At 41.9% G+C, this 25391-nt stretch overlaps 1 protein-coding gene across 1 annotated transcript in view; it reads left to right on the plus strand.

The window, feature by feature from the left end:
• The window catches only part of LOC127651897 (cyclic AMP-responsive element-binding protein 1-like), a 56836-nt gene that overhangs the window by 971 nt on the left and 30474 nt on the right, over positions 1-25391 (plus strand). Inside the window, exons 2-3 of the mRNA XM_052137946.1 lie at positions 502-600; positions 965-1111. Coding sequence (XP_051993906.1) covers positions 511-600; positions 965-1111 — 237 coding nt within the window. The 5' untranslated portion in view covers positions 502-510. The remainder of the gene's footprint in view (positions 1-501; positions 601-964; positions 1112-25391) is intronic.

A 25391-nucleotide genomic window follows, 5' to 3' on the forward strand; every position in this document is an offset into this window, starting at 1 on the left:
TTCAACAAAATTACGTTTATAAATATAATTATTCATATTTTTATTTGTATGTGTAGATGCATTATACATTTTATTTAGATTTTCATTATTGCGTTTAGATTCAATTATTTTTATTTCCATTTGTATCATAATGTGTATTTTTCATAAAAATGTCTTTATTTTACACAATTACATAATAAAATGAGACTACATAAATAATGACTTTTCACTTGCCTCAATATTTTAAAACATTTATTTTATTATTACTTTTCTAGCTATTTTCATTGTTGGCACAACATTGTAATATTTTATTGAACATAACCTATTAAACAACCATTCAGGCTATACAAATGAATATTCAAAATGAAACTTTGACAAACCCTATCTGTAGGCAGAGTATTTTTACAGTTACACCCTTTCATTTAAGGGTACGCTACATGCATGGTTGCAGTGTGTATATTTGCAAAAGCTGTTTTAAATTTCAGATAGCGAACATAAAAGATTTTGAATTAACATCACCAGGTTATCTAAATGAAGATGGAGGCAGGAGCAGATATCCAGCAGGGCGGTGATACTGCAGTCTCAGAGACAGACACTCAGCAGATTGCTACTTTAGCACAGGCGAGTGTGAAACATTTGAACAGTTATGACACCATATATAAATATAATATGTATGTGCCAAACCCAAATGACACAAAGGGAGATGTTTGTCAGAATTTTAGCCTCAGACACCATTCACCTTATTTAATGAAAAATAAAAATATATGCAATGAAAGTCAATGGTGACTTTATTGTCTCAATATCTCCTTTTGTTTTCCACAGTAGAAAGTCATACAGGTTTGGAATATGCATATAACATCCAAAATACAAGTTAATTATGACATAATTTTCACTGTTGGGTAAGCTATCCCTTTAAATTCAGTCCAATTGTAGCTTGCTCTCTGTGTCTCTCACTCTTCAACCTTGTTGTACCTCCCTTGTGCAGGTTTCCATGGCAGCAGGACAGGCTTCAGCCACTGGGCCCACAGTAACCTTAGTGCAGCTGCCTAATGGGCAAACTGTGCAAGTTCATGGGGTCATCCAAGCAGCCCAGCCCTCAGTCATACAATCTCCACAGGTGCAAACTGTACAAGTAAGAGCGTTAGCCCGACACAATTAACACTTGAAAATTACTTAATTACAGCCAGCAACCATATAACCCTTCAGCTTTTGCCTGGTTACCCACTGAAGCTAAGCAGGGTTGAGACTGGTCTGTACCTGGATGGGAGACTTCCTGGGAAAAACTAAGGTTGCTGCTGGAATAAGGTTGCTGCAACAATTTTTGAAAATGATCCCTTTACTTTTATGGATCCATCACTCTACTCTCTCGTCTCCACCAATAGGCGGATCTTTTGTGACATCATTGTTTATGTTTGTCGCGTTGCATCATGGGAATCGTGTGGCAGGAAACACCGCTAGATACCTGTAATTTTATTGTTTTGCACGTTTGGAGGATGATTTAGAGAAGAGGATGGTTCACTCTTGCTGTGTGTCGATTGTACGGCTCGTTGGGGGCCTGATAAAAAGTTTTTTCGAATTCCCTCCAAAAAGGATCGCGAAAAACGAAAGAAATGGTTGCGTGCAATTACGCGATTGAACCTAGTACATGCAGCATTTGCAAGTCCTATCCTGACAGCTGCTTCTACTTTAAACATTAAAGCTGCTACATGACTGCATGTTTCTCCAAGACTGGATTTGAAAGAAGGAGAAATGTGTAAGCTGTGATATACAAATTTTCACCATAGTACAGACGCCATTGAAAGTCTCACACTGAACACAATTGAATTGGTACAACAGTCACTACATTTTCAATAAATAAATAAGAACACTGATCAATGAAGACTTACCCGACTTTGCAGTCCCAGTGAGCAGTGATTATTTCGCCGTTCTCTTTGGCGATCACCCACGGAAGATGCGAATCACGCTGTGACTCTGCTTGGCCAGGTCTAACCTCTGCTTTTAGCACGATCACTGCTTTCTGTTTGGCAGAAAAGATCGGCCCAACTTTTCGAGAAACAAAATAATCATAGGCCTCCAGACTTTTGAAAGCCTTTAATCTTTCATGAGTGAAGGGTCCAGGGGTTTCTATTAAATAAGAATAAATGTCTCCCCAGCAGATTGGTGGCCAAGACACGGGCGAGTCGGACCAACGTTTTTTGTAATCCCAGATCTCATATGGGCTTTGATTAACTTCGATTTTGTCACCAATACAAATTTTGAGCTTCTCTCCAAACCTCCTCCGGTCTTCAGATGTTAAAGTGCTTATATATTGTGGATTTCGCCCGCTAACTCTCTTGAAAGTGCTCGTCGCGTCTTTACAGCCCGCCATACTGTTTGTTTTGTTGCCACACAACCACTCGCGCATGCGTACAAAGATGTCAACAAAGATCCTCCTATAGCTGGTGTGTGGTGAGTGATCTGGCGCACTATGGCTGTTATTATCGTAAATGAAAATGAAGACGAAAACTAAATGTAAAAAGAAAAAATTTTCATGGCTTTGAAACAAACTAAAATAATCTTGAAAAATATTTGGTTTTCGTTTTTGTTGCGATGTTTTTAAACCCGCCATTACCGTCACGTGAAGATGACACTAGACACGATAATAAACAGCCTATTGGACTCATTGCATTCTCAACAGAGCGGGAACACATCCTGTGGTGCCGCCACGACTGGCTAGGGGTGCCTCAGTTTATTATTTTAATTGCAGCTGATGTTAAAAGTACCAACACTACCGAGTACTGACTAAATTCTGTACCCGCACTGTTTTAAATGGTCACATGTGTACAGTTGAAGTCAGAAGTTTACTTAAACTAGGTAGAAGACATGAAATTTTTTTTTTAAACATTCCACAGATTTAAAAAATGTCATAGTAGCAAACTTTAGTTTTGGCAAGTCGTGCCAAACAAAAGTAATGTTTCCAACAATTGTTTACACACAGATTGTTTCACTTTTAATTGACTATATCACAATTCCAGTGGGTCAGAGGTTTACATACACTAAGTTAACTGTGCCTTTATCAGCTTGGAAAATTCCAGAAAATAAAATCAAGTCTTTAGGCAATTAGCTTCTGATTGCAAAATGGAGTCAATTGGAGGTATACCTGTAGATGTATTTTAAGGCCTACCTTAAAACTCAGTGCCTCTTTGCTTGACATCATGGGAAAATCAAAAGAAACTAGAAAAAAAAGTTTGGACCAGAAAGTTTGAAGAAGTTTAACGTAGTTTGAAGTTTAAATTACTTTAAAGTAGTTTAAAGTAGTTTATAGTTTAAAATAGTTTGTAGTTTAAAGTTTAACTTAGTTGCTAGATAGATAGAGAGATAGACACTCAGATAGATAGATGGATAGAACGAGAGATAGATAGATATTTACCCTCAGATAGATAGATATAGATAGATAGATAGATAGATAGATAGATATTTACCCTCAGATAGATAGATAGAGAGAGAGAGATAGATATTTACCCTCAGATAGATAGATAGATAGATAGATATTGACCCTCAAATAGATAGATAGATGCTAGCACGTTTTTAGCATTTTTTAGCATTTCGCTAGGTGATGCTAGCATGTGTTAGCATGATGCTAGCTCGTTTTTAGCATGTTTTAGCACTTCGCTAGGCGATGCTAGCATGTGTTAACATGATGCTTGCAGGTTTTTAGCATGTTTTAGCACTTCGCTAGGCGATGCTAGCATGTGTTGGCATGATGCTAGCACGTTTTTAGCCTGTTTTAACACTTCGCTAGGCGATGCTAGCACGTTTTTAGCATATTTTAACACTTCGCTAGGCGATGCTAGCATGTGTTAGCATGATGCTATCACGTTTTTAGCATTTTTTAGCACTTCGCTAAGCGATGCTAGCATGTGTTAGCATGATGCTAGCACGTTTTAGCATGTTTTAGCACTTGCTAGGCGATGCTAGCATGTGTTAGCATGATGCTAGCACGTTTTTAGCATGTTTTAGCACTTCGCTAGGCGATGTGCTAGCATGTGTTAACATGATGCTAGCACATTTTTAGCATGTTTTAGCACTTCGCTAGGCGATGCTAGCATGTGTTAGCATGATGCTAGCATGTTTTTTGCATTTTTTAGCACTTCGCTAGGCGATGCTAGACGCTTTTAGCATGTTTTAGCACTTCGCTAGGCGATGCTAGCATGTGTTAGCATGATGCTAGCACGTTTTTAGCATGTTTTAGCACTTTGCTAGGCGATGCTACCATGTGTTAGCATGATGCTAGCACTTTTTATCATGTTTTAGCACTTCGCTAGGCGATGCTAGCATGTGTTTCATGAAGCTAGCACATTTTTAGCCTGTTTTAGGGTGTGGCTATGAAGATTTTAGGTCATTACTTTTTGGCTGCTTGATAAAATAAATCCTCTGAGGGAGAGAGAGAGGGAGAGATGCAGGGCTGACAGGCCCTTTTTGTCTGTGTGTGTGTAGGGTACACTACCTGTTACCAAATTACTCTTTTGAGCCGGTTCTTTTGAATCTACAGTGTGAAACATACAGTGTGACCAGTGTAATCTGATTCCCAAATTAATGACTCTAATGAGCCAGTTCTTTTGAATCTAAAATGTGAAACATACAGTGTGACCAGTGTAGTCTGATTCCCAAATGAATGACTCTTATGAGCCGGTTCTTTTGAATCTACAGTGTGAAACATACAGTGTGACCAGTGTAGTCTGATTCCCAAATTAATGACTCTAATGAGCCAGTTCTTTTGAATCTACAGTGTGAAACATACAGTGTGACCAGTGTAGTCTGATTACAACATTAATGACTCTAATGAGCCAGTTCTACAGTGTAGTGTTAAAAAAGTTTAACTTAGTTGCTAGATAGATAGATAGATAGATAGATAGACACTCAGATAGATAGATATTTACCCTTAGATATATAGAGAGATAGATATAGATAGATAGATATTTACCGTCAGATAGATAGAGAGAGAGAGAGAGAGAGAGAGATTTTTTATATAATTATGGTCATAAATAAATCAACCCAGAAGTCTGTACAATTTTCTGGTGCAGAAATATTTGATTTGTTACTCGGTTGCTAGGGTAAGCCCATGTGGTTGCTATGCAGTTACCAAGGTAATACAATACGTGGCTCCTTTCCATCCTGAGTGAAATAAGTCAACCCAGAAGTCTCTACTATTTTCTGGTGCAGAGATATGTGATTTGTTACTTGGTTGCTAGGGTAATCCCATCTGGTTGCTAGGCAGTTACCATAGTGATACTAATCAAGTGTCCTTGCCATCCTGAGTGAAACAATTCAACCCGGAAATCTCTACTAATTTCTGGTGCAAAGATATGTGATTTGTTACTCTGTTGCTAGGGTAACCCCATCTGGTTGCTAGGCAGTTACCATAGTGATACTAATCAAGTGTCCTTGCCATCCTGAGTGAAACAAATCAACCCAAAAGTCTCTACTATTTTCTGGTGCAGAGATATGTGATTTGTTACTTGGTTGCTAGGGTAACCCCATCTGGTTGCTAGGCAGTTACCATAGTGATACTAATCAAGTGTCCTTGCCATCCTGAGTGAAATAAGTCAACCCGGAAGTCTCTACTATTTTCTGGTGCAGAGTTATGTGATTTTCAGCTCAGTTGCTAGGGTAACCCCATCTGGTTGCTAGGCAGTTACCATAGTGATAGTAATTAAGTCTCCTTGCCATCCTGATTGAAATAAGTCAACCCAGAAGTCTACTATTTTCTGGTGCAGAGATATGTGATTTGTTACTCGGTTGCTAGGGTAACTCCATCTGGCTGCTAGGCAGTTACCAGAGTGATACTAATCAAGTGTTCTTGCCATCCTGATTGAAATAAGTCAACCCAAAAGTCTCTACTATTTTCTGGTGCAGAGTTATGTGATTTGTAACTCGGTTGCTAGGGTAACCCCATCTGGTTGCTAGGCAGTTACAATAGTGATACTAATGAAGTCTCCTTGCCATCCTGATTGAAATAAGTCAACCCAGAAGTCTGTTCTATTTTCTGGTGCAGAGATATGTGATTTGTTACTCGGTTGCTAGGGTAACACCATCTGGTTGCTAGGCAGTTACCATAGTGATACTAATCAAGTGTCCTTGCCATCCTTAGTGAAACAAATCAACCCAGAAGTCTACTATTTTCTGGTGCAGAGATATGTGATTTGTTACTTGGTTGCTAGGGTAACCCCATCTGGTTGCTAGGCAGTTACCATAGTGATACTAATCAAGTGCCCTTGCCATCCTGAGTGAAATAAGTCAACCCAAAAGTCTCTACTATTTTCTGGTGCAGAGTTATGTGATTTGTAACTCAGTTGCTAGGGTAACCCCATCTGGTTGCTAGGCAGTTACCATAGTGCTAGTAATTAAGTCTCCTTGCCATCCTGATTGAAATAAGTCAACCCAGAAGTCTCTACTATTTTCTGGTGCAGAGATATGTGATTTGTTACTCGGTTGCTAGGGTAACTCCATCTGGTTGCTAGGCAGTTACCAGAGTGATACTAATCAAGTGTTCTTGCCATCCTGATTGAAATAAGTCAACCCAAAAGTCTCTACTATTTTCTGGTGCAGAGTTATGTGATTTGTAACTCAGTTGCTAGGGTAACCCCATCTGGTTGCTAGGCAGTTACCATAGTGATACTAATGAAGTCTTCTTGCCATCCTGATTGAAATAAGTCAATCCAGAAGTCTGTACTATTTTCTGGTGCAGAGATATGTGATTTGTTACTCGGTTGCTAGGGTAACCCCATCTGGTTGCTAGGCAGTTACCATAGTGATACTAATCAAGTGTCCTTGCCATCCTGAGTGAAACAAATCAACCCAGAAATCTGTACTATTTTCTGGTGCAGAGATATGTGATTTGTTTCTTGGTTGCTAGGGTAACCCCATCTGGTTGCTAGGCAGTTACCATAGTGATACTAATCAAGTGTCCTTGCCATCCTGAGTGAAATAAGTCAACCCGGAAGTCTCTACTAATTTCTGGTGCAAAGATATGTTATTTGGTACTCTGTTGCTAGGGTAACCCCATCTGGTTGCTAGGCAGTTACCATAGTGATACTAATCAAGTGTCCTTGCCATCCTGATTGAAATAAGTCAACCCAAAAGTCTCTACAATTTTCTGGTGCAGAAATATTTGATTTGTTACTCGGTTTTTAGGGTAAGCCCATGTGGTTGCTATGCAGTTACCAAGGTAATACAATACGTGGCTCCTTTCCATCCTGAGTGAAATAAGTCAACCCAGAAGTCTCTACTATTTTCTGGTGCAGAGATATGTGATTTGTTACTTGGTTGCTAGGGTAACCCCATCTGGTTGCTAGGCAGTTACCATAGTGATACTAATCAAGTGTCCTTGCCATCCTGAGTGAAATAAGTCAACCCGGAAGTCTCTACTATTTTCTGGTGCAGAGTTATGTGATTTTCAGCTCAGTTGCTAGGGTAACCCCATCTGGTTGCTAGGCAGTTACCATAGTGATAGTAATTAAGTCTCCTTGCCATCCTGATTGAAATAAGTCAACCCAGAAGTCTACTATTTTCTGGTGCAGAGATATGTGATTTGTTACTCGGTTGCTAGGGTAACTCCATCTGGCTGCTAGGCAGTTACCAGAGTGATACTAATCAAGTGTTCTTGCCATCCTGATTGAAATAAGTCAACCCAAAAGTCTCTACTATTTTCTGGTGCAGAGTTATGTGATTTGTAACTCAGTTGCTAGGGTAACCCCATCTGGTTGCTAGGCAGTTACCATAGTGATACTAATGAAGTCTTCTTGCCATCCTGATTGAAATAAGTCAACCCAAAAGTCTCTACTATTTTCTGGTGCAGAGTTATGTGATTTGTAACTCGGTTGCTAGGGTAACCCCATCTGGTTGCTAGGCAGTTACAATAGTGATACTAATGAAGTCTCCTTGCCATCCTGATTGAAATAAGTCAACCCAGAAGTCTGTTCTATTTTCTGGTGCAGAGATATGTGATTTGTTACTCGGTTGCTAGGGTAACACCATCTGGTTGCTAGGCAGTTACCATAGTGATACTAATCAAGTGTCCTTGCCATCCTTAGTGAAACAAATCAACCCAGAAGTCTACTATTTTCTGGTGCAGAGATATGTGATTTGTTACTTGGTTGCTAGGGTAACCCCATCTGGTTGCTAGGCAGTTACCATAGTGATACTAATCAAGTGCCCTTGCCATCCTGAGTGAAATAAGTCAACCCAAAAGTCTCTACTATTTTCTGGTGCAGAGTTATGTGATTTGTAACTCAGTTGATAGGGTAACCCCATCTGGTTGCTAGGCAGTTACCATAGTGCTAGTAATTAAGTCTCCTTGCCATCCTGATTGAAATAAGTCAACCCAAAAGTCTCTACAATTTTCTGGTGCAGAGTTATGTGATTTGTAACTCGGTTGCTAGGGTAACCCCATCTGGTTGCTAGGCAGTTACAATAGTGATACTAATGAAGTCTCCTTGCCATCCTGATTGAAATAAGTCAACCCAGAAGTCTGTTCTATTTTCTAGTGCAGAGATATGTGATTTGTTACTCGGTTGCTAGGGTAACACCATCTGGTTGCTAGGCAGTTACCATAGTGATACTAATCAAGTGTCCTTGCCATCCTTAGTGAAACAAATCAACCCAGAAGTCTACTATTTTCTGGTGCAGAGATATGTGATTTGTTACTTGGTTGCTAGGGTAACCCCATCTGGTTGCTAGGCAGTTACCATAGTGATACTAATCAAGTGCCCTTGCCATCCTGAGTGAAATAAGTCAACCCAAAAGTCTCTACTATTTTCTGGTGCAGAGTTATGTGATTTGTAACTCAGTTGCTAGGGTAACCCCATCTGGTTGCTAGGCAGTTACCATAGTGCTAGTAATTAAGTCTCCTTGCCATCCTGATTGAAATAAGTCAACCCAGAAGTCTCTACTATTTTCTGGTGCAGAGATATGTGATTTGTTACTCGGTTGCTAGGGTAACTCCATCTGGTTGCTAGGCAGTTACCAGAGTGATACTAATCAAGTGTTCTTGCCATCCTGATTGAAATAAGTCAACCCAAAAGTCTCTACTATTTTCTGGTGCAGAGTTATGTGATTTGTAACTCAGTTGCTAGGGTAACCCCATCTGGTTGCTAGGCAGTTACCATAGTGATACTAATGAAGTCTTCTTGCCATCCTGATTGAAATAAGTCAATCCAGAAGTCTGTACTATTTTCTGGTGCAGAGATATGTGATTTGTTACTCGGTTGCTAGGGTAACCCCATCTGGTTGCTAGGCAGTTACCATAGTGCTAGTAATTAAGTCTCCTTGCCATCCTGATTGAAATAAGTCAACCCAGAAGTCTCTACTATTTTCTGGTGCAGAGATATATGATTTGTTACTCGGTTGCTAGGGTAACTCCATCTGGTTGCTAGGCAGTTACGAGAGTGATACTAATCAAGTGTTCTTGCCATCCTGATTGAAATAAGTCAACCCAAAAGTCTCTACTATTTTCTGGTGCAGAGTTATGTGATTTGTAACTCAGTTGCTAGGGTAACCCCATCTGGTTGCTAGGCAGTTACCATAGTGATACTAATGAAGTCTTCTTGCCATCCTGATTGAAATAAGTCAATCCAGAAGTCTGTACTATTTTCTGGTGCAGAGATATGTGGTTTGTTACTCGGTTGCTAGGGTAACCCCATCTGGTTGCTAGGCAGTTACCATAGTGATACTAATCAAGTGTCCTTGCCATCCTGAGTGAAACAAATCAACCCAGAAGTCTGTACTATTTTCTGGTGCAGAGATATGTGATTTGTTACTTGGTTGCTAGGGTAACCCCATCTGGTTGCTAGGCAGTTACCATAGTGATACTAATCAAGTGTCCTTGCCATCCTGAGTGAAATAAGTCAACCCGGAAGTCTCTACTAATTTCTGGTGCAAAGATATGTGATTTGTTACTCTGTTGCTAGGGTAACCCCATCTGGTTGCTAGGCAGTTACCATAGTGATACTAATCAAGTGTCCTTGCCATCCTGATTGAAATAAGTCAACCCAAAAGTCTCTACTATTTTCTGGTGCAGAGTTATGTGATTTGTAACTCGGTTGCTAGGGTAACCCCATCTGGTTGCTAGGCAGTTACAATAGTGATACTAATGAAGTCTCCTTGCCATCCTGATTGAAATAAGTCAACCCAGAAGTCTGTTCTATTTTCTGGTGCAGAGATATGTGATTTGTTACTCGGTTGCTAGGGTAACACCATCTGGTTGCTAGGCAGTTGCCATAGTGATACTAATCAAGTGTCCTTGCCATCCTGAGTGAAACAAATCAACCCAGAAGTCTACTATTTTCTGGTGCAGAGATATGTGATTTGTTACTTGGTTGCTAGGGTAACCCCATCTGGTTGCTAGGCAGTTACCATAGTGATACTAATCAAGTGCCCTTGCCATCCTGAGTGAAATAAGTCAACCCAAAAGTCTCTACTATTTTCTGGTGAAGAGTTATGTGATTTTCAACTCGGTTGCTAGGGTAACCCCATCTGGTTGCTAGGCAGTTACCATAGTGATAGTAATTAAGTCTCCTTGCCATCCTGGTTGAAATAAATCAACCCGGAAGTCTCTACTCTTTTCTGGTGCCGAGATATGTGATTTGTTTCTCGGTTGCTAGGGTAACCCCATCTGGTTGCTAGGCAGTTACCATAGTGATAGTAATCAAGTGTCCTTGCGATCCTGAGTGAAATAAATCAACCCGGAAGTCAGTACTATTTTGTGGTGCAGAGATATGTGATTTGTTACTCGGTTGCTAGGGTAACCCCATCTGGTTGCTAGGCAGTTACCATAGTGATACTAATCAAGTGTCCTTGCCAGCCTGATTGAAATAAGTCAACCCGGAAGTCTCTATGTTTTTGTGATGCAGAGATATGTGATTTGTTACTCGGTTGCTAGGGTAAGCCCATCTGGTTGCTAGGCAGTTACCATAGTGATACTAATGAAGTCTCCTTTCCATCCTGATTGAAATAAGTCAACCCGAAGTCTCTACTGTTTTCTGATGCAGAGATATGTGATTTGTTACTCGGTTGCTAGGGTAACCCCATCTGGTTGCTAGGCAGTTACCATAGTGATACTAATCAAGTCTCCTTGCCATCCTGATTGAAATAAATCAACCCAGAAGTCTCTCTGATTTTCTGGTGCAGAGATATAGTTACTGCTAAACGGTTGCTAGGGTACTCTGTTTAGTTGCTAGGGAGTAGCTTGGCAGCTGCCAATCATGAATCTCCAAAGGCTGCTTGTCAGTATGAATGATATAAACCAACTCCCATGCCTCTGTGACATTCAGAATGGAAGATATCCCTCTATGGATTTTGGTTGTTAAGGTGCTCGACAATGGTTGCTAGGGAGGGGCTAGGAAGTGTTGATTTGATGCATGATTGGCTGTTTGCTGTCCCGAGTGAAACGAGACCACCCTTGTGTTTCTATGACACTTCTATCCGGAGATATCCCTTTGATCTGTTTGAATAGAAGTCTATGGGACTTGTTGCTAAGGTGCTCTTAATGGTTGCTAGGGCGTGGCTTGATAGCTTCACAATGATCCTGAGAGACTGATTGGTCGTCTGAGTAAAATGAGCCCACCCCTCGTCTCTATGACACTGTGATCCAGAGCTATGTTCAATACAAATCCCTATGCCTTTTCATTTCATGGGCCGTCCTACACCATTATAAGTCAATTGGGGCATTTTTGGGCAGCTCCTGCCCCCAGGGGTGCAACTTTTACCCCATATTGAGGTATGCTCTTACAGAGCCTGCCAGCCTCTTCAAATGTGGCAAATCACACGCTTCTACTAAATCCTCGCTTGGAGCTGTGACGCGTCAAAGTTTGTCTCAATGTTAAGTCTATGGGATTTTTCGCTGCTTTTTGCCCCTGGGGCAAATACCGTACTCCGATCGCTTATAAAAGTCATAGCACACGTGTCCTCAATAGGCCGTTCGATTTGACACCTCATTCGTGGGTCTACGCCAAACGGTGCGGGACGAGTTAGGTGCCGAAGTTTTGTTAAGAGATATAAAAAATAAGAAAAATAAAAATAATGATGCTTTGCAAGCACCACTAATAAAAATAATAAGTATGTGAGATTACAATAGTGATGCTTTGCAAGCACCACTAATAAAAATAACTAGATAGGTACATTTCCTGAAGAAAATGTGAGTGGTGCTTGCCGTGGCAAAACTCGTCAAATAGCCTGCTTGAAAAGAACAGAAATTGTGGTCATAAATAAATCAACCCAGAAGTCTGTATAATGTTCTGGTGCAGAAATATGTGATTTGTTAGTAGGTTGCTAGGGTAACCCCATGTGGTTGCTAGGCAGTTACCATAGTGATACTAATCAAGTGTCCTTGCCATCCTGATTGAAATAAGTCAAACCGAAGTCTGTATGTTTTTGTGATGCAGAGATATGTGATTTGTTACTCGGTTGCTAGGGTAAGCCCATCTGGTTGCTAGGCAGTTACCATAGTGATACTAATGAAGTCTCCTTTCCATCCTGATTGAAATAAGTCAACCCGAAGTCTCTACGCTTTTCTGATGCAGAGATATGTGATTTGTTACTCGGTTGCTAGGGTAACCCCATCTGGTTGCTAGGCAGTTACCATAGTGATACTAATCAAGTGTCCTTGCCATCCTGATTGAAATAAATCAACCCAGAAGACTCTCTGATTTTCTGGTGCAGAGATATAGTTACTGCTAAACGGTTGCTAGGGTACTCTGTTTAGTTGCTAGGAGTGGCTTGGCAGCTGCCAATCATGAATCTCCAAAGGCTGCTTGTCAGTATGAATGATATAAACCAACTCCCATGCCTCTGTGACATTCAGAATGGAAGATATCCCTCTATGGATTTTGGTTGTTAAGGTGCTCGACAATGGTTGCTAGGGAGGGGCTAGGAAGTGTTGATTTGATGCATGATTGGCTGTTTGCTGTCCCGAGTAAAACGAGACCACCCTTGTGTTTCTATGACACTTCTATCCGGAGATATCCCTTTGATCTGTTTCAATAGAAGTCTATGGGACTTGTTGCTAAGGTGCTCTTAATGGTTGCTAGGGCGTGGCTTGATAGCTTCACAATGATCCTGAGAGACTGATTGGTCGCCTGAGTAAAATGAGCCCACCCCTCGTCTCTATGACACTGTGATCCAGAGCTATGTTCAATACAAATCCCTATGCCTTTTCATTTCAGGGGCCGCCCTACACCATTATAAGTCAATTGGGGCATTTTTGGGCAGCTCCTGCCCCCAGGGGTGCAGCTTTTACCCCATATTGAGGTATGCTCTTACAGAGCCTGCCAGCCTCTTCAAATGTGGCAAATCACACGCTTCTACTGAAATCCTCGCTTGGAGCTGTGACGCCACAAAGTTTGTCTCAATGTTAAGTCTATGGGATTTTTCGGCTGCTTTTTTGCCCCTGGGGCAAGTACCGCACTCGATCGCTTATAAAAGTCATAGCACACGTGTCCTCAATAGGTCGCTCGATTTGACACCTCATTCGTGGGTCTACGCCAAACGGTGCGGACGAGTTAGGTGTCAAGTTTTGTTAAGAGATATAAAAATAAGAAAAATAAAAATAATAAAACTAGATGGGTACATTTCCTGAAGAAAATGTGAGTGGTGCTTGCCGTGGCAAAACTCGCCAAACAGCATGTTGTAACTGGAAAAGAAAAAAATTATGGTCATAAATAAATCAGCCCAGAAGTCTGTACGATTTTCTGGTGCAGAAATATGTGATTTTTTACTCGGTTGCTAGGGTAAGCCCATGTGGTTGCTATGCAGTTACCAAGGTAATACAATACATGGCTCCTTTCCATCCTGAGTGAAATAAGTCAACCCGAAGTCTGTAGTGTTTTCTGGTGCAGAGATATGTGATTTGTTACTCGGTTGCTAGGGTAACCCCATCTGGTTGCTAGGCAGTTACCATATTGATACTAATGAAGTGTCCTTGCCATCCTGGTTGAAATAAATCAACCCAGAAGTCTGTACTGTTTTCTGGTGCCGAGATATGTGATTTGTTTCTCGGTTGCTAGGGTAACCCCATCTGGTTGCTAGGCAGTTACCATAGTGATAGTAATCAAGTGTCCTTGCGATGCTGAGTGAAATAAATCAACCCGAAGTCTGTACTCTTTTCTGGTGCCGAGATATGTGATTTGTTTCTCGGTTGCTAGGGTAACCCCATCTGGTTGCTAGGCAGTTACCATAGTGATAGTAATCAAGTGTCCTTGCGATCCTGAGTGAAATAAATCAACCCGAAGTCAGTACTATTTTGTGGTGCAGAGATATGTGATTTGTTACTCGGTTGCTAGGGTAACCCCATCTGGTTGCTAGGCAGTTACCATAGTGATAGTAATCAAGTGTCCTTGCGATGCTGAGTGAAATAAATCAACCCGAAGTCTGTACTCTTTTCTGGTGCCGAGATATGTGATTTGTTTCTCGGTTGCTAGGGTAACCCCATCTGGTTGCTAGGCAGTTACCATAGTGATAGTAATCAAGTGTCCTTGCCATCCTGATTGAAATAAATCAACCCGAAGTCTGTACTCTTTCTGGTGCCGAGATATGTGATTTGTTTCTCGGTTGCTAGGGTAACCCCATCTGGTTGCTAGGCAGTTAACATAGTGATAGTAATCAAGTGTCCTTGCCATCCTGATTGAAATAAATCAACCCGAAGTCTGTACTCTTTTCTGGTGCCGAGATATGTGATTTGTTTCTCGGTTGCTAGGGTAACCCCATCTGGTTGCTAGGCAGTTACCATAGTGATAGTAATCAAGTGTCCTTGCCATCCTGATTGAAATAAATCAACCCGAAGTCTGTACTCTTTTCTGGTGCCGAGATATGTGATTTGTTTCTCGGTTGCTAGGGTAACCCCATCTGGTTGCTAGGCAGTTAACATAGTGATACTTATCAAGTCTCCTTGCCATCCTGATTGAAATAAGTCAACCCGAAGTCTCTATGTTTTTGTGATGCAGAGATATGTGATTTGTTACTCGGTTGCTAGGGTAAGCCCATCTGGTTGCTAGGCAGATACCATAGTGATACTAATCAAGTGTCCTTGCCATCCTGATTGAAATAAGTCAACCCGAAGTCTCTACGCTTTTCTGATGCAGAGATATGTGATTTGTTACTCGGTTGCTAGGGTAAGCTCATCTGGTTGCTAGGCAGTTACCATAGTGATACTAATGAAGTGTCCTTGCCATCCTGATTGAAATAAGTCAACCCGAAGTCTCTATGTTTTTGTGATGCAGAGATATGTGATTTGTTACTCGGTTGCTAGGGTAAGCCCATCTGGTTGCTAGGCAGTTACCATAGTGATACTAATGAAGTGTCCTTTCCATCCTGATTGAAATAAGTCAACCCGAAGTCTCTACGCTTTTCTGATGCAGAGATATGTGATTTGTTACTCGGTTGCTAGGGTAACCCCATCTGGTTGCTAGGCAGTTACCATAGTGATACTAATCAAGTCTCCTTGCCATCCTGATTGAAATAAATCAACCCAGAAGTCTCTCTGATTTTGTGGTGCAGAGATATAGTTACTGCTAAACGGTTGCTAGGGTACTCTGTTTAGTTGCTAGGAGTGGCTTGGCAGCTGCCAATCATGAATCTCCAAAGGCTGCTTGTCAGTATGAATGATATAAACCAACTCCCATGCCTCTGTGACATTCAGAATGGAAGATATCCCTCTATGGATTTTGGTTGTTAAGGTGCTCGACAATGGTTGCTAGGAGGGGCTAGGAAGTGTTGATTTGATGCATGATTGGCTGTTTGCTGTCCCGAGTCAAACGAGACCACCCTTGTGTTTCTATGACACTTCTATCCGGAGATATCCCTTTGATCTGTTTCAATAGAAGTCTATGGGACTTGTTGCTAAGGTGCTCTTAATGGTTGCTAGGGCGTGGCTTGATAGCTTCACAATGATCCTGAGAGACTGATTGGTCGTCTGAGTAAAATGAGCCCACCCCTGGTCTCTATGACACTGTGATCCAGAGCTATGTTCAATACAAATCCCTATGCCTTTTCATTTCATGGGCCGCCCTACACCATTATAAGTCAATTGGGGCATTTTTGGGCAGCTCCTGCCCCCAGGGGTGCAACTTTTACCCCATATTGAGGTATGCTCTACAGAGCCTGCCAGCCTCTTCAAATGTGGCAAATCACACGCTTCTGTGAAATCCTCGCCGGAGCTGTGGACGCTCAAAGTTTGTCACAATGTTAAGTCTATGGGATTTTTCGCCGCTTTTTTGCCCCTGGGGCAAATACCGCACTCGATCGCTTATAAAAGTCATAGCACACGTGTCCTCAATAGGCCGCTCGATTTGACACCTCATTTGTGGGTCTACGCCAAACGGTGCGGGACGAGTTAGGTGTCGAAGTTTTGTAACGGAGATAGAATAATAATAAAAAGAAGAAAAATAAAAATAAGTATGTGAGATTACAATAGTGATGCTTTGCAAGCACCACTAATAACTAGATAGGTACATTTCCTGAAGAAAATGTGAGTGGTGCTTGCCGTGGCAAAACTCGACCAAACAGCATGTTGTAACTGAAAAGAACAAAAATTATGGTCATAAATAAATCAACCCAGAAGTCTGTACGATTTTCTGGTGCAGAAATATGTGATTTGTTACTCGGTTGCTAGGGTAAGCCCATGTGGTTGCTATGCAGTTACCAAGGTAATACAATACATGGCTCCTTTCCATCCTGAGTGAAATAAGTCAACCCGAAGTCTGTAGTGTTTTCTGGTGCAGAGATATGTGATTTGTTACTCGGTTGCTAGGGTAACCCCATCTGGTTGCTAGGCAGTTACCATAGTGATACTAATCAAGTGTCCTTGCCATCCTGATTGAAATAAGTCAACCCGAAGTCTCTATGTTTTCTGATGCAGAGATATGTGATTTGTTACTCGGTTGCTAGGGTAACCCCATCTGGTTGCTAGGCAGTTACCATAGTGATACTAATCAAGTGTCCTTGCCATCCTGATTGAAATAAGTCAACCCGAAGTCTCTATGTTTTTCTGATGCAGAGATATGTGATTTGTTACTCGGTTGCTAGGGTAACCCCATCTGGTTGCTAGGCAGTTACCATAGTGATACTAATCAAGTCTCCTTGCCATCCTGATTGAAATAAGTCAACCCGAAGTCTCTATGTTTTTGTGATGCAGAGATATGTGATTTGTTACTCGGTTGCTAGGGTAACCCCATCTGGTTGCTAGGCAGTTACCATAGTGATACTAATCAAGTGTCCTTGCCATCCTGATTGAAATAAGTCAACCCGAAGTCTCTATGCTTTTCTGATGCAGAGATATGTGATTTGTTACTCGGTTGCTAGGGTAACCCCATCTGGTTGCTAGGCAGTTACCATAGTGATACTAATCAAGTCTCCTTGCCATCCTGATTGAAATAAGTCAACCCGAAGTCTCTATGTTTTTGTGATGCAGAGATATGTGATTTGTTACTCGGTTGCTAGGGTAAGCCCATCTGGTTGCTAGGCAGTTACCATAGTGATACTAATGAAGTGTCCTTGCCATCCTGATTGAAATAAGTCAACCCGAAGTCTCTACGCTTTTCTGATGCAGAGATATGTGATTTGTTACTCGGTTGCTAGGGTAACCCCATCTGGTTGCTAGGCAGTTACCATAGTGATACTAATCAAGTCTCCTTGCCATCCTGATTGAAATAAATCAACCCAGAAGTCTCTCTGATTTTCTGGTGCAGAGATATAGTTACTGCTAAACGGTTGCTAGGGTACTCTGTTTAGTTGCTAGGAGTGGCTTGGCAGCTGCCAATCATGAATCTCCAAAGGCTGCTTGTCAGTATGAATGATATAAACCAACTCCCATGCCTCTGTGACATTCAGAATGGAAGATATCCCTCTATGGATTTTGGTTGTTAAGGTGCTCGACAATGGTTGCTAGGGAGGGGCTAGGAAGTGTTGATGTGATGCATGATTGGCTGTTTGCTGTCCCGAGTCAAACGAGACCACCCTTGTGTTTCTATGACACTTCTATCCGGAGATATCCCTTTGATCTGTTTCAATAGAAGTCTATGGGACTTGTTGCTAAGGTGCTCTTAATGGTTGCTAGGGCGTGGCTTGATAGCTTCACAATGATCCTGAGAGACTGATTGGTCGTCTGAGTAAAATGAGCCCACCCCTCGCCTCTATGACACTGTGATCCAGAGCTATGTTCAATACAAATCCCTATGCCTTTTCATTTCATGGGCCGCCCTACACCATTATAAGTCAATTGGGGCATTTTTGGGCAGCTCCTGCCCCCAGGGGTGCAACTTTTACCCCATATTGAGGTATGCTCTTACAGAGCCTGCCAGCCTCTTCAAATGTGGCAAATCACACGCTTCTACTGAAATCCTCGCTTGGAGCTGTGACGCCACAAAGTTTGTCTCAATGTTAAGTCTATGGGATTTTTCGCCGCTTTTTGCCCCTGGGGCAAATACCGCACTCGATCGCTTATAAAAGTCATAGCACACGTGTCCTCAATAGGTCGCTCGATTTGACACCTCATTCGTGGGTCTACGCCAAACGGTAGCGGGACGAAGTTAGGTGCCAAGTTTTGTTAAGAGATATAAAATAAAAATAAAAATAAAAATAATAAGTATGTGAGATTACAATAGTGATGCTTTGCAAGCACCACTAACTAGATAGGTACATTTCCTGAAGAAAATGTGAGTGGTGCTTGTCGTGGCAAAACTCGGCCAAACAGCATGCTATAACTTGAAAAGAACAAAAATTATGGTCATAAATAAATCAACCCAGAAGTCTGTACGATTTTCTGGTGCAGAAATATGTGATTTGTTACTCGGTTGCTAGGGTAAGCCCAAGTGGTTGCTATGCAGTTACCAAGGTAATACAATACATGGCTCCTTTCCATCCTGAGTGAAATAAGTCAACCCGAAGTCTGTAGTGTTTTCTGGTGCAGAGATATGTGATTTGTTACTCGGTTGCTAGGGTAACCCCATCTGGTTGCTAGGCAGTTACCATAGTGATACTAATCAAGTGTCCTTGCCATCCTGATTGAAATAAGTCAACCCAGAAGTCTCTATGCTTTTCTGATGCAGAGATATGTGATTTGTTACTCGGTTGCTAGGGTAAGCCTCATCTGGTTGCTAGGCAGTTACCATAGTGATACTAATCAAGTCTCCTGGCCATCCTGATTGAAATAAATCAACCCAGAAGTCTCTTCAATTTTCTGGTGCAGAGATATGTGATTTGTTACTCGGTTGCTAGGGTAACCCCATCTGGTTGCTAGGCAGTTACCATAGTGATAGTAATCAAGTGTCCTTGCCATCCTGAGTGAAATAAATCAACCCAGAAGTCTGTGATATTTTCTGGTGCAGAGATATGTGATTTGTTACTTGGTTGCTAGGGTAACCCCATCTGGTTGCTAGGCAGTTACCATAGTGATAGTAATAAAGTGTCCTTGCCATCCTGAATGAAATAAATCAACCCAGAAGTCTGTACTATTTTGTGGTGCAGAGATATGTGATTTGTTACTGGTTGCTAGGGTAACCCCATCTGGTTGCTAGGCAGTTACCATAGTGATAGTAATCAGGTCTCCTTGCCATCCTGAGTGAAATAAACCAACCCAGAAGTCTGTACGCTTTTCTGATGCAGAGATATGTGATTTGTTACTTGGTTGCTAGGGTAACCCCATATGGTTGCTAGGCAGTTACCATAGTGATAGTAATGAAGTCTCCTTGCCATCCTGAGTGAAATAAGTCAACCCGAAATCTCTACAAATTTCTGGTGGAAAGATATGTGATTTGTTACTCGGTTGCTAGGTTAACCCCATCTGGTTTCTAGGCAGTTACCATAGTGATACTAATCAAGTCTCCTGGCCATCCTGATTAAAATAAATCAACCCAGAATTCTCTTCAATTTTCTGGTGCAGAGATATGTGATTTGTTACTGGCTGCTAGGGTAACCCCTCCTTGTTGCTAGGCAGTTACCATAGTGATCATAATCAAGTGTCTTTGCCATCCTGATTGAAATAAACCAACCCAGAAGTATCTACGCTTTTCTGATGCAGAGATATGTGATTTGTTACTTGGTTGCTAGGGTAACCCCATATGGTTGCTAGGCAGTTACCATAGTGATACTAATGAAGTCTCCTTGCCATCCTGAGTAAAATAAGTCAACCCGAAGTCTCTACTGTTTTCTAGTGCAGAGATATGTGATTTGTTACTCGGCTGCTAGGGTAACCCCATCTGGTTGCTAGGCAGTTACCATAGTGATAGTAATCAAGTGTCCTTGCCATCCTGAGTGAAATAAATCAACCCAGAGGTCTGTGATATTTTCTGGTGCAGAGATATGTGATTTGTTACTTGGTTGCTAGGGTAACCCCATCTGGTTGCTAGGCAGTTACCATAGTGATAGTAATAAAGTGTCCTTGCCATCCTGAATGAAATAAATCAACCCAGAGGTCTGTACTATTTTGTGGTGCAGAGATATGTGATTTGTTACTGGTTGCTAGGGTAACCCCATCTGGTTGCTAGGCAGTTACCATAGTGATACTAATCAAGTGTCCTTGCCAGCCTGATTGAAATAAGTCAACCCGAAGTCTCTATGTTTTTGTGATGCAGAGATATGTGATTTGTTACTCGGTTGCTAGGGTAAGCCCATCTGGTTGCTAGGCAGTTACCATAGTGATACTAATGAAGTGTCCTTTCCATCCTGATTGAAATAAGTCAACCCGAAGTCTCTACGCTTTTCTGATGCAGAGATATGTGATTTGTTACTCGGCTGCTAGGGTAACCCCATCTGGTTGCTAGGCAGTTACCATAGTGATACTAATCAAGTCTCCTTGCCATCCTGATTGAAATAAATCAACCCAGAAGTCTCTCTGATTTTCTGGTGCAGAGATATAGTTACTGCTAAACGGTTGCTAGGGTACTCTGTTTAGTTGCTAGGAGTGGCTTGGCAGCTGCCAATCATGAATCTCCAAAGGCTGCTTGTCAGTATGAATGATATAAACCAACTCCCATGCCTCTGTGACATTCAGAATGGAAGATATCCCTCTATGGATTTTGGTTGTTAAGGTGCTCGACAATGGTTGCTAGGGAGGGGCTAGGAAGTGTTGATTTGATGCATGATTGGCTGTTTGCTGTCCCGAAGTCAAACGAGACCACCCTTGTGTTTCTATGACACTTCTATCCGGAGATATCCCTTTGATATGTTTCAATAGAAGTCTATGGGACTTGTTGCTAAGGTGCTCTTAATGGTTGCTAGGGCGTGGCTTGATAGCTTCACAATGATCCTGAGAGACTGATTGGTCGTCTGAGTAAAATGAGCCCACCCCTCGCCTCTATGACACTGTGATCCAGAGCTATGTTCAATACAAATCCCTATGCCTTTTCATTTCATGGGCCGCCCTACACCATTATAAGTCAATTGGGGCATTTTTGGGCAGCTCCTGCCCCCAGGGGTGCAACTTTTACCCCATATTGAGGTATGCTCTACAGAGCCTGCCAGCCTCTTCAAATGTGGCAAATCACACGCTTCTACTGAAATCCTCGCTTGGAGCTGTGACGCCAAAGTTTGTCTCAATGTTAAGTCTATGTGATTTTTCGCCGCTTTTTTGCCCCTGGGGCAAATACCGCACTCGATCGCTTATAAAAGTCATAGCACACGTGTCCTCAATAGGTCGCTCGATTTGACACCTCATTCGTGGGTCTACGCCAAACGGTGCGGACGCAAGTTAGGTGCCAAGTTTTGTTAAGAGATATAAAAATAAAAAAATAAAAATAAAAATAATAAACTAGATAGGTACATTTCCTGAAGAAAATGTGAGTGGTGCTTGCCGTGGCAAAACCTCGTCAAACAGCATGTTGTAACTTGAAAAGAACAAAAATTATGGTCATAAATAAATCAACCCAGAAGTCTGTACGATTTTCTGGTGCAGAAATATGTGATTTGTTACTCGGTTGCTAGGGTAAGCCCATGTGGTTGCTATGCAGTTACCAAGGTAATACAATACATGGCTCCTTTCCATCCTGAGTGAAATAAGTCAACCCGAAGTCTGTAGTGTTTTCTGGTGCAGAGATATGTGATTTGTTGCTCGGTTGCTAGGGTAACCCCATCTGGTTGCTAGGCAGTTACCATAGTGATACTAATCAAGTGTCCTTGCCATCCTGATTGAAATAAATCAACCCAGAAGTCTGTACGCTTTTCTGATGCAGAGATATGTGATTTGTTACTCGGTTGCTAGGGTAACCCCATGTGGTTGCTAGGCAGTTACCATAGTGATACTAATCAAGTGTCCTTGCCATCCTGATTGAAATAAGTCAACCCAGAAGTCTCTATGTTTTTGTGATGCAGAGATATGTGATTTGTTACTGGTTGCTAGGGTAACCCCATCTGGTTGCTAGGCAGTTACCATAGTGATACTAATGAAGTCTCCTTGCCATCCTGATTGAAATAAGTCAACCCGAAGTCTCTACTGTTTTCTGATGCAGAGATATGTGATTTGTTACTCGGTTGCTAGGGTAACCCCATCTGGTTGCTAGGCAGTTACCATAGTGATACTAATCAAGTCTCCTTGCCATCCTGATTGAAATAAATCAACCCAGAAGTCTCTCTGATTTTCTGGTGCAGAGATATAGTTACTGCTAAACGGTTGCTAGGGTACTCTGTTTAGTTGCTAGGAGTGGCTTGGCAGCTGCCAATCATGAATCTCCAAAGGCTGCTTGTCAGTATGAATGATATAAACCAACTCCCATGCCTCTGTGACATTCAGAATGGAAGATATCCCTCTATGGATTTTGGTTGTTAAGGTGCTCGACAATGGTTGCTAGGGAGGGGCTAGGAAGTGTTGATTTGATGCATGATTGGCTGTTTGCTGTCCCGAGTCAAACGAGACCACCCTTGTGTTTCTATGACACTTCTATCCGGAGATATCCCTTTGATCTGTTTCAATAGAAGTCTATGGGACTTGTTGCTAAGGTGCTCTTAATGGTTGCTAGGGCGTGGCTTGATAGCTTCACAATGATCCTGAGAGACTGATTGGTCGCCTGAGTAAAATGAGCCCACCCCTCGCCTCTATGACACTGTGATCCAGAGCTATGTTCAATACAAATCCCTATGCCTTTTCATTTCATGGGCCGCCCTACACCATTATAAGTCAATTGGGGCATTTTTGGGCAGCTCCTGCCCCCAGGGGTGCAACTTTTACCCCATATTGAGGTATGCTCTACAGAGCCTGCCAGCCTCTTCAAATGTGGCAAATCACACGCTTCTACTAAATCCTCGCTTGGAGCTGTGACGCCACAAAGTTTGTCTCAATGTTAAGTCTATGGGATTTTTCGCCGCTTTTTGCCCCTGGGGCAAATACCGCACTCGACGCTTATAAAAGTCATAGCACACGGTCCTCAATAGGTCGCTCGATTTGACACCTCATTCGTGGGTCTACGCCAAACGGTGCGGACGAAGTTAGGTGTCAAGTTTTGTTAAGAGATATAAAAATAAAAAATAAAAATAATAACTAGATAGGTACATTTCCTGAAGAAAATGTGAGTGGTGCTTGCCGTGGCAAAACTCGCCAAACAGCATGTTGTAACTTGAAAAGAACAAAAATTATGGTCATAAATAAATCAACCCAGAAGTCTGTACGATTTTCTGGTGCAGAAATATGTGATTTGTTACTGGTTGCTAGGGTAAGCCCATGTGGTTGCTATGCAGTTACCAAGGTAATACAATACATGGCTCCTTTCCATCCTGAGTGAAATAAGTCAACCCGAAGTCTGTAGTGTTTTCTGGTGCAGAGATATGTGATTTGTTACTCGGTTGCTAGGGTAACCCCATCTGGTTGCTAGGCAGTTACCATAGTGATACTAATCAAGTGTCCTTGCCATCCTGATTGAAATAAATCAACCCGAAGTCTCTATGTTTTCTGATGCAGAGATATGTGATTTGTTACTCGGTTGCTAGGGTAACCCCATCTGGTTGCTAGGCAGTTACCATAGTGATACTAATCAAGTGTCCTTGCCATCCTGATTGAAATAAGTCAACCCGAAGTCTCTACGTTTTCTGATGCAGAGATATGTGATTTGTTACTCGGTTGCTAGGGTAACCCCATCTGGTTGCTAGGCAGTTACCATAGTGATACTAATCAAGTGTCCTTGCCATCCTGATTGAAATAAGTCAACCCAGAAGTCTCTACGATTTTCTGATGCAGAGATATGTGATTTGTTACTCGGTTGCTAGGGTAACCCCATCTGGTTGCTAGGCAGTTACCATAGTGATACTAATCAAGTGTCCTTGCCATCCTGATTGAAATAAGTCAACCCGAAGTCTCTACTGTTTTCTGATGCAGAGATATGTGATTTGTTACTCGGTTGCTAGGGTAACCCCATCTGGTTGCTAGGCAGTTACCATAGTGATACTAATGAAGTCTCCTTGCCATCCTGATTGAAATAAGTCAACCCGAAGTCTCTATGTTTTTGTGATGCAGAGATATGTGATTTGTTACTCGGTTGCTAGGGTAACCCCATCTGGTTGCTAGGCAGTTACCATAGTGATACTAATGAAGTGTCCTTGCCATCCTGATTGAAATAAGTCAACCCGAAGTCTCTACGCTTTTCTGATGCAGAGATATGTGATTTGTTACTCGGTTGCTAGGGTAACCCCATCTGGTTGCTAGGCAGTTACCATAGTGATACTAATCAAGTCTCCTTGCCATCCTGATTGAAATAAATCAACCCAGAAGTCTCTCTGATTTTCTGGTGCAGAGATATAGTTACTGCTAAACGGTTGCTAGGGTACTCTGTTTAGTTGCTAGGAGTGACTTGGCAGCTGCCAATCATGAATCTCCAAAGGCTGCTTGTCAGTATGAATGATATAAACCAACTCCCATGCCTCTGTGACATTCAGAATGGAAGATATCCCTCTATGGATTTTGGTTGTTAAGGTGCTCGACAATGGTTGCTAGGAGGGGCTAGGAAGTGTTGAAGTGATGCATGATTGGCTGTTTGCTGTCCCGAGTCAAACGAGACCACCCTTGTGTTTCTATGACACTTCTATCCGGAGATATCCCTTTGATCTTTTTCAATAGAAGTCTATGGGACTTGTTGCTAAGGTGCTCTTAATGGTTGCTAGGGCGTGGCTTGATAGCTTCACAATGATCCTGAGAGACTGATTGGTCGTCTGAGTAAAATGAGCCCACCCCTCGTCTCTATGACACTGTGATCCAGAGCTATGTTCAATACAAATCCCTATGCCTTTTCATTTCATGGGCCGCCCTACACCATTATAAGTCAATTGGGGCATTTTTGGGCAGCTCCTGCCCCCAGGGGTGCAACTTTTACCCCATATTGAGGTATGCTCTACAGAGCCTGCCAGCCTCTTCAAATGTGGCAAATCACACGCTTCTACTAAATCCTCGCTTGGAGCTGTGACGC

Source organism: Xyrauchen texanus, chromosome 11 (assembly GCF_025860055.1).
Source record: "Xyrauchen texanus isolate HMW12.3.18 chromosome 11, RBS_HiC_50CHRs, whole genome shotgun sequence".
Lineage (NCBI taxonomy): Eukaryota > Metazoa > Chordata > Actinopteri > Cypriniformes > Catostomidae > Xyrauchen > Xyrauchen texanus.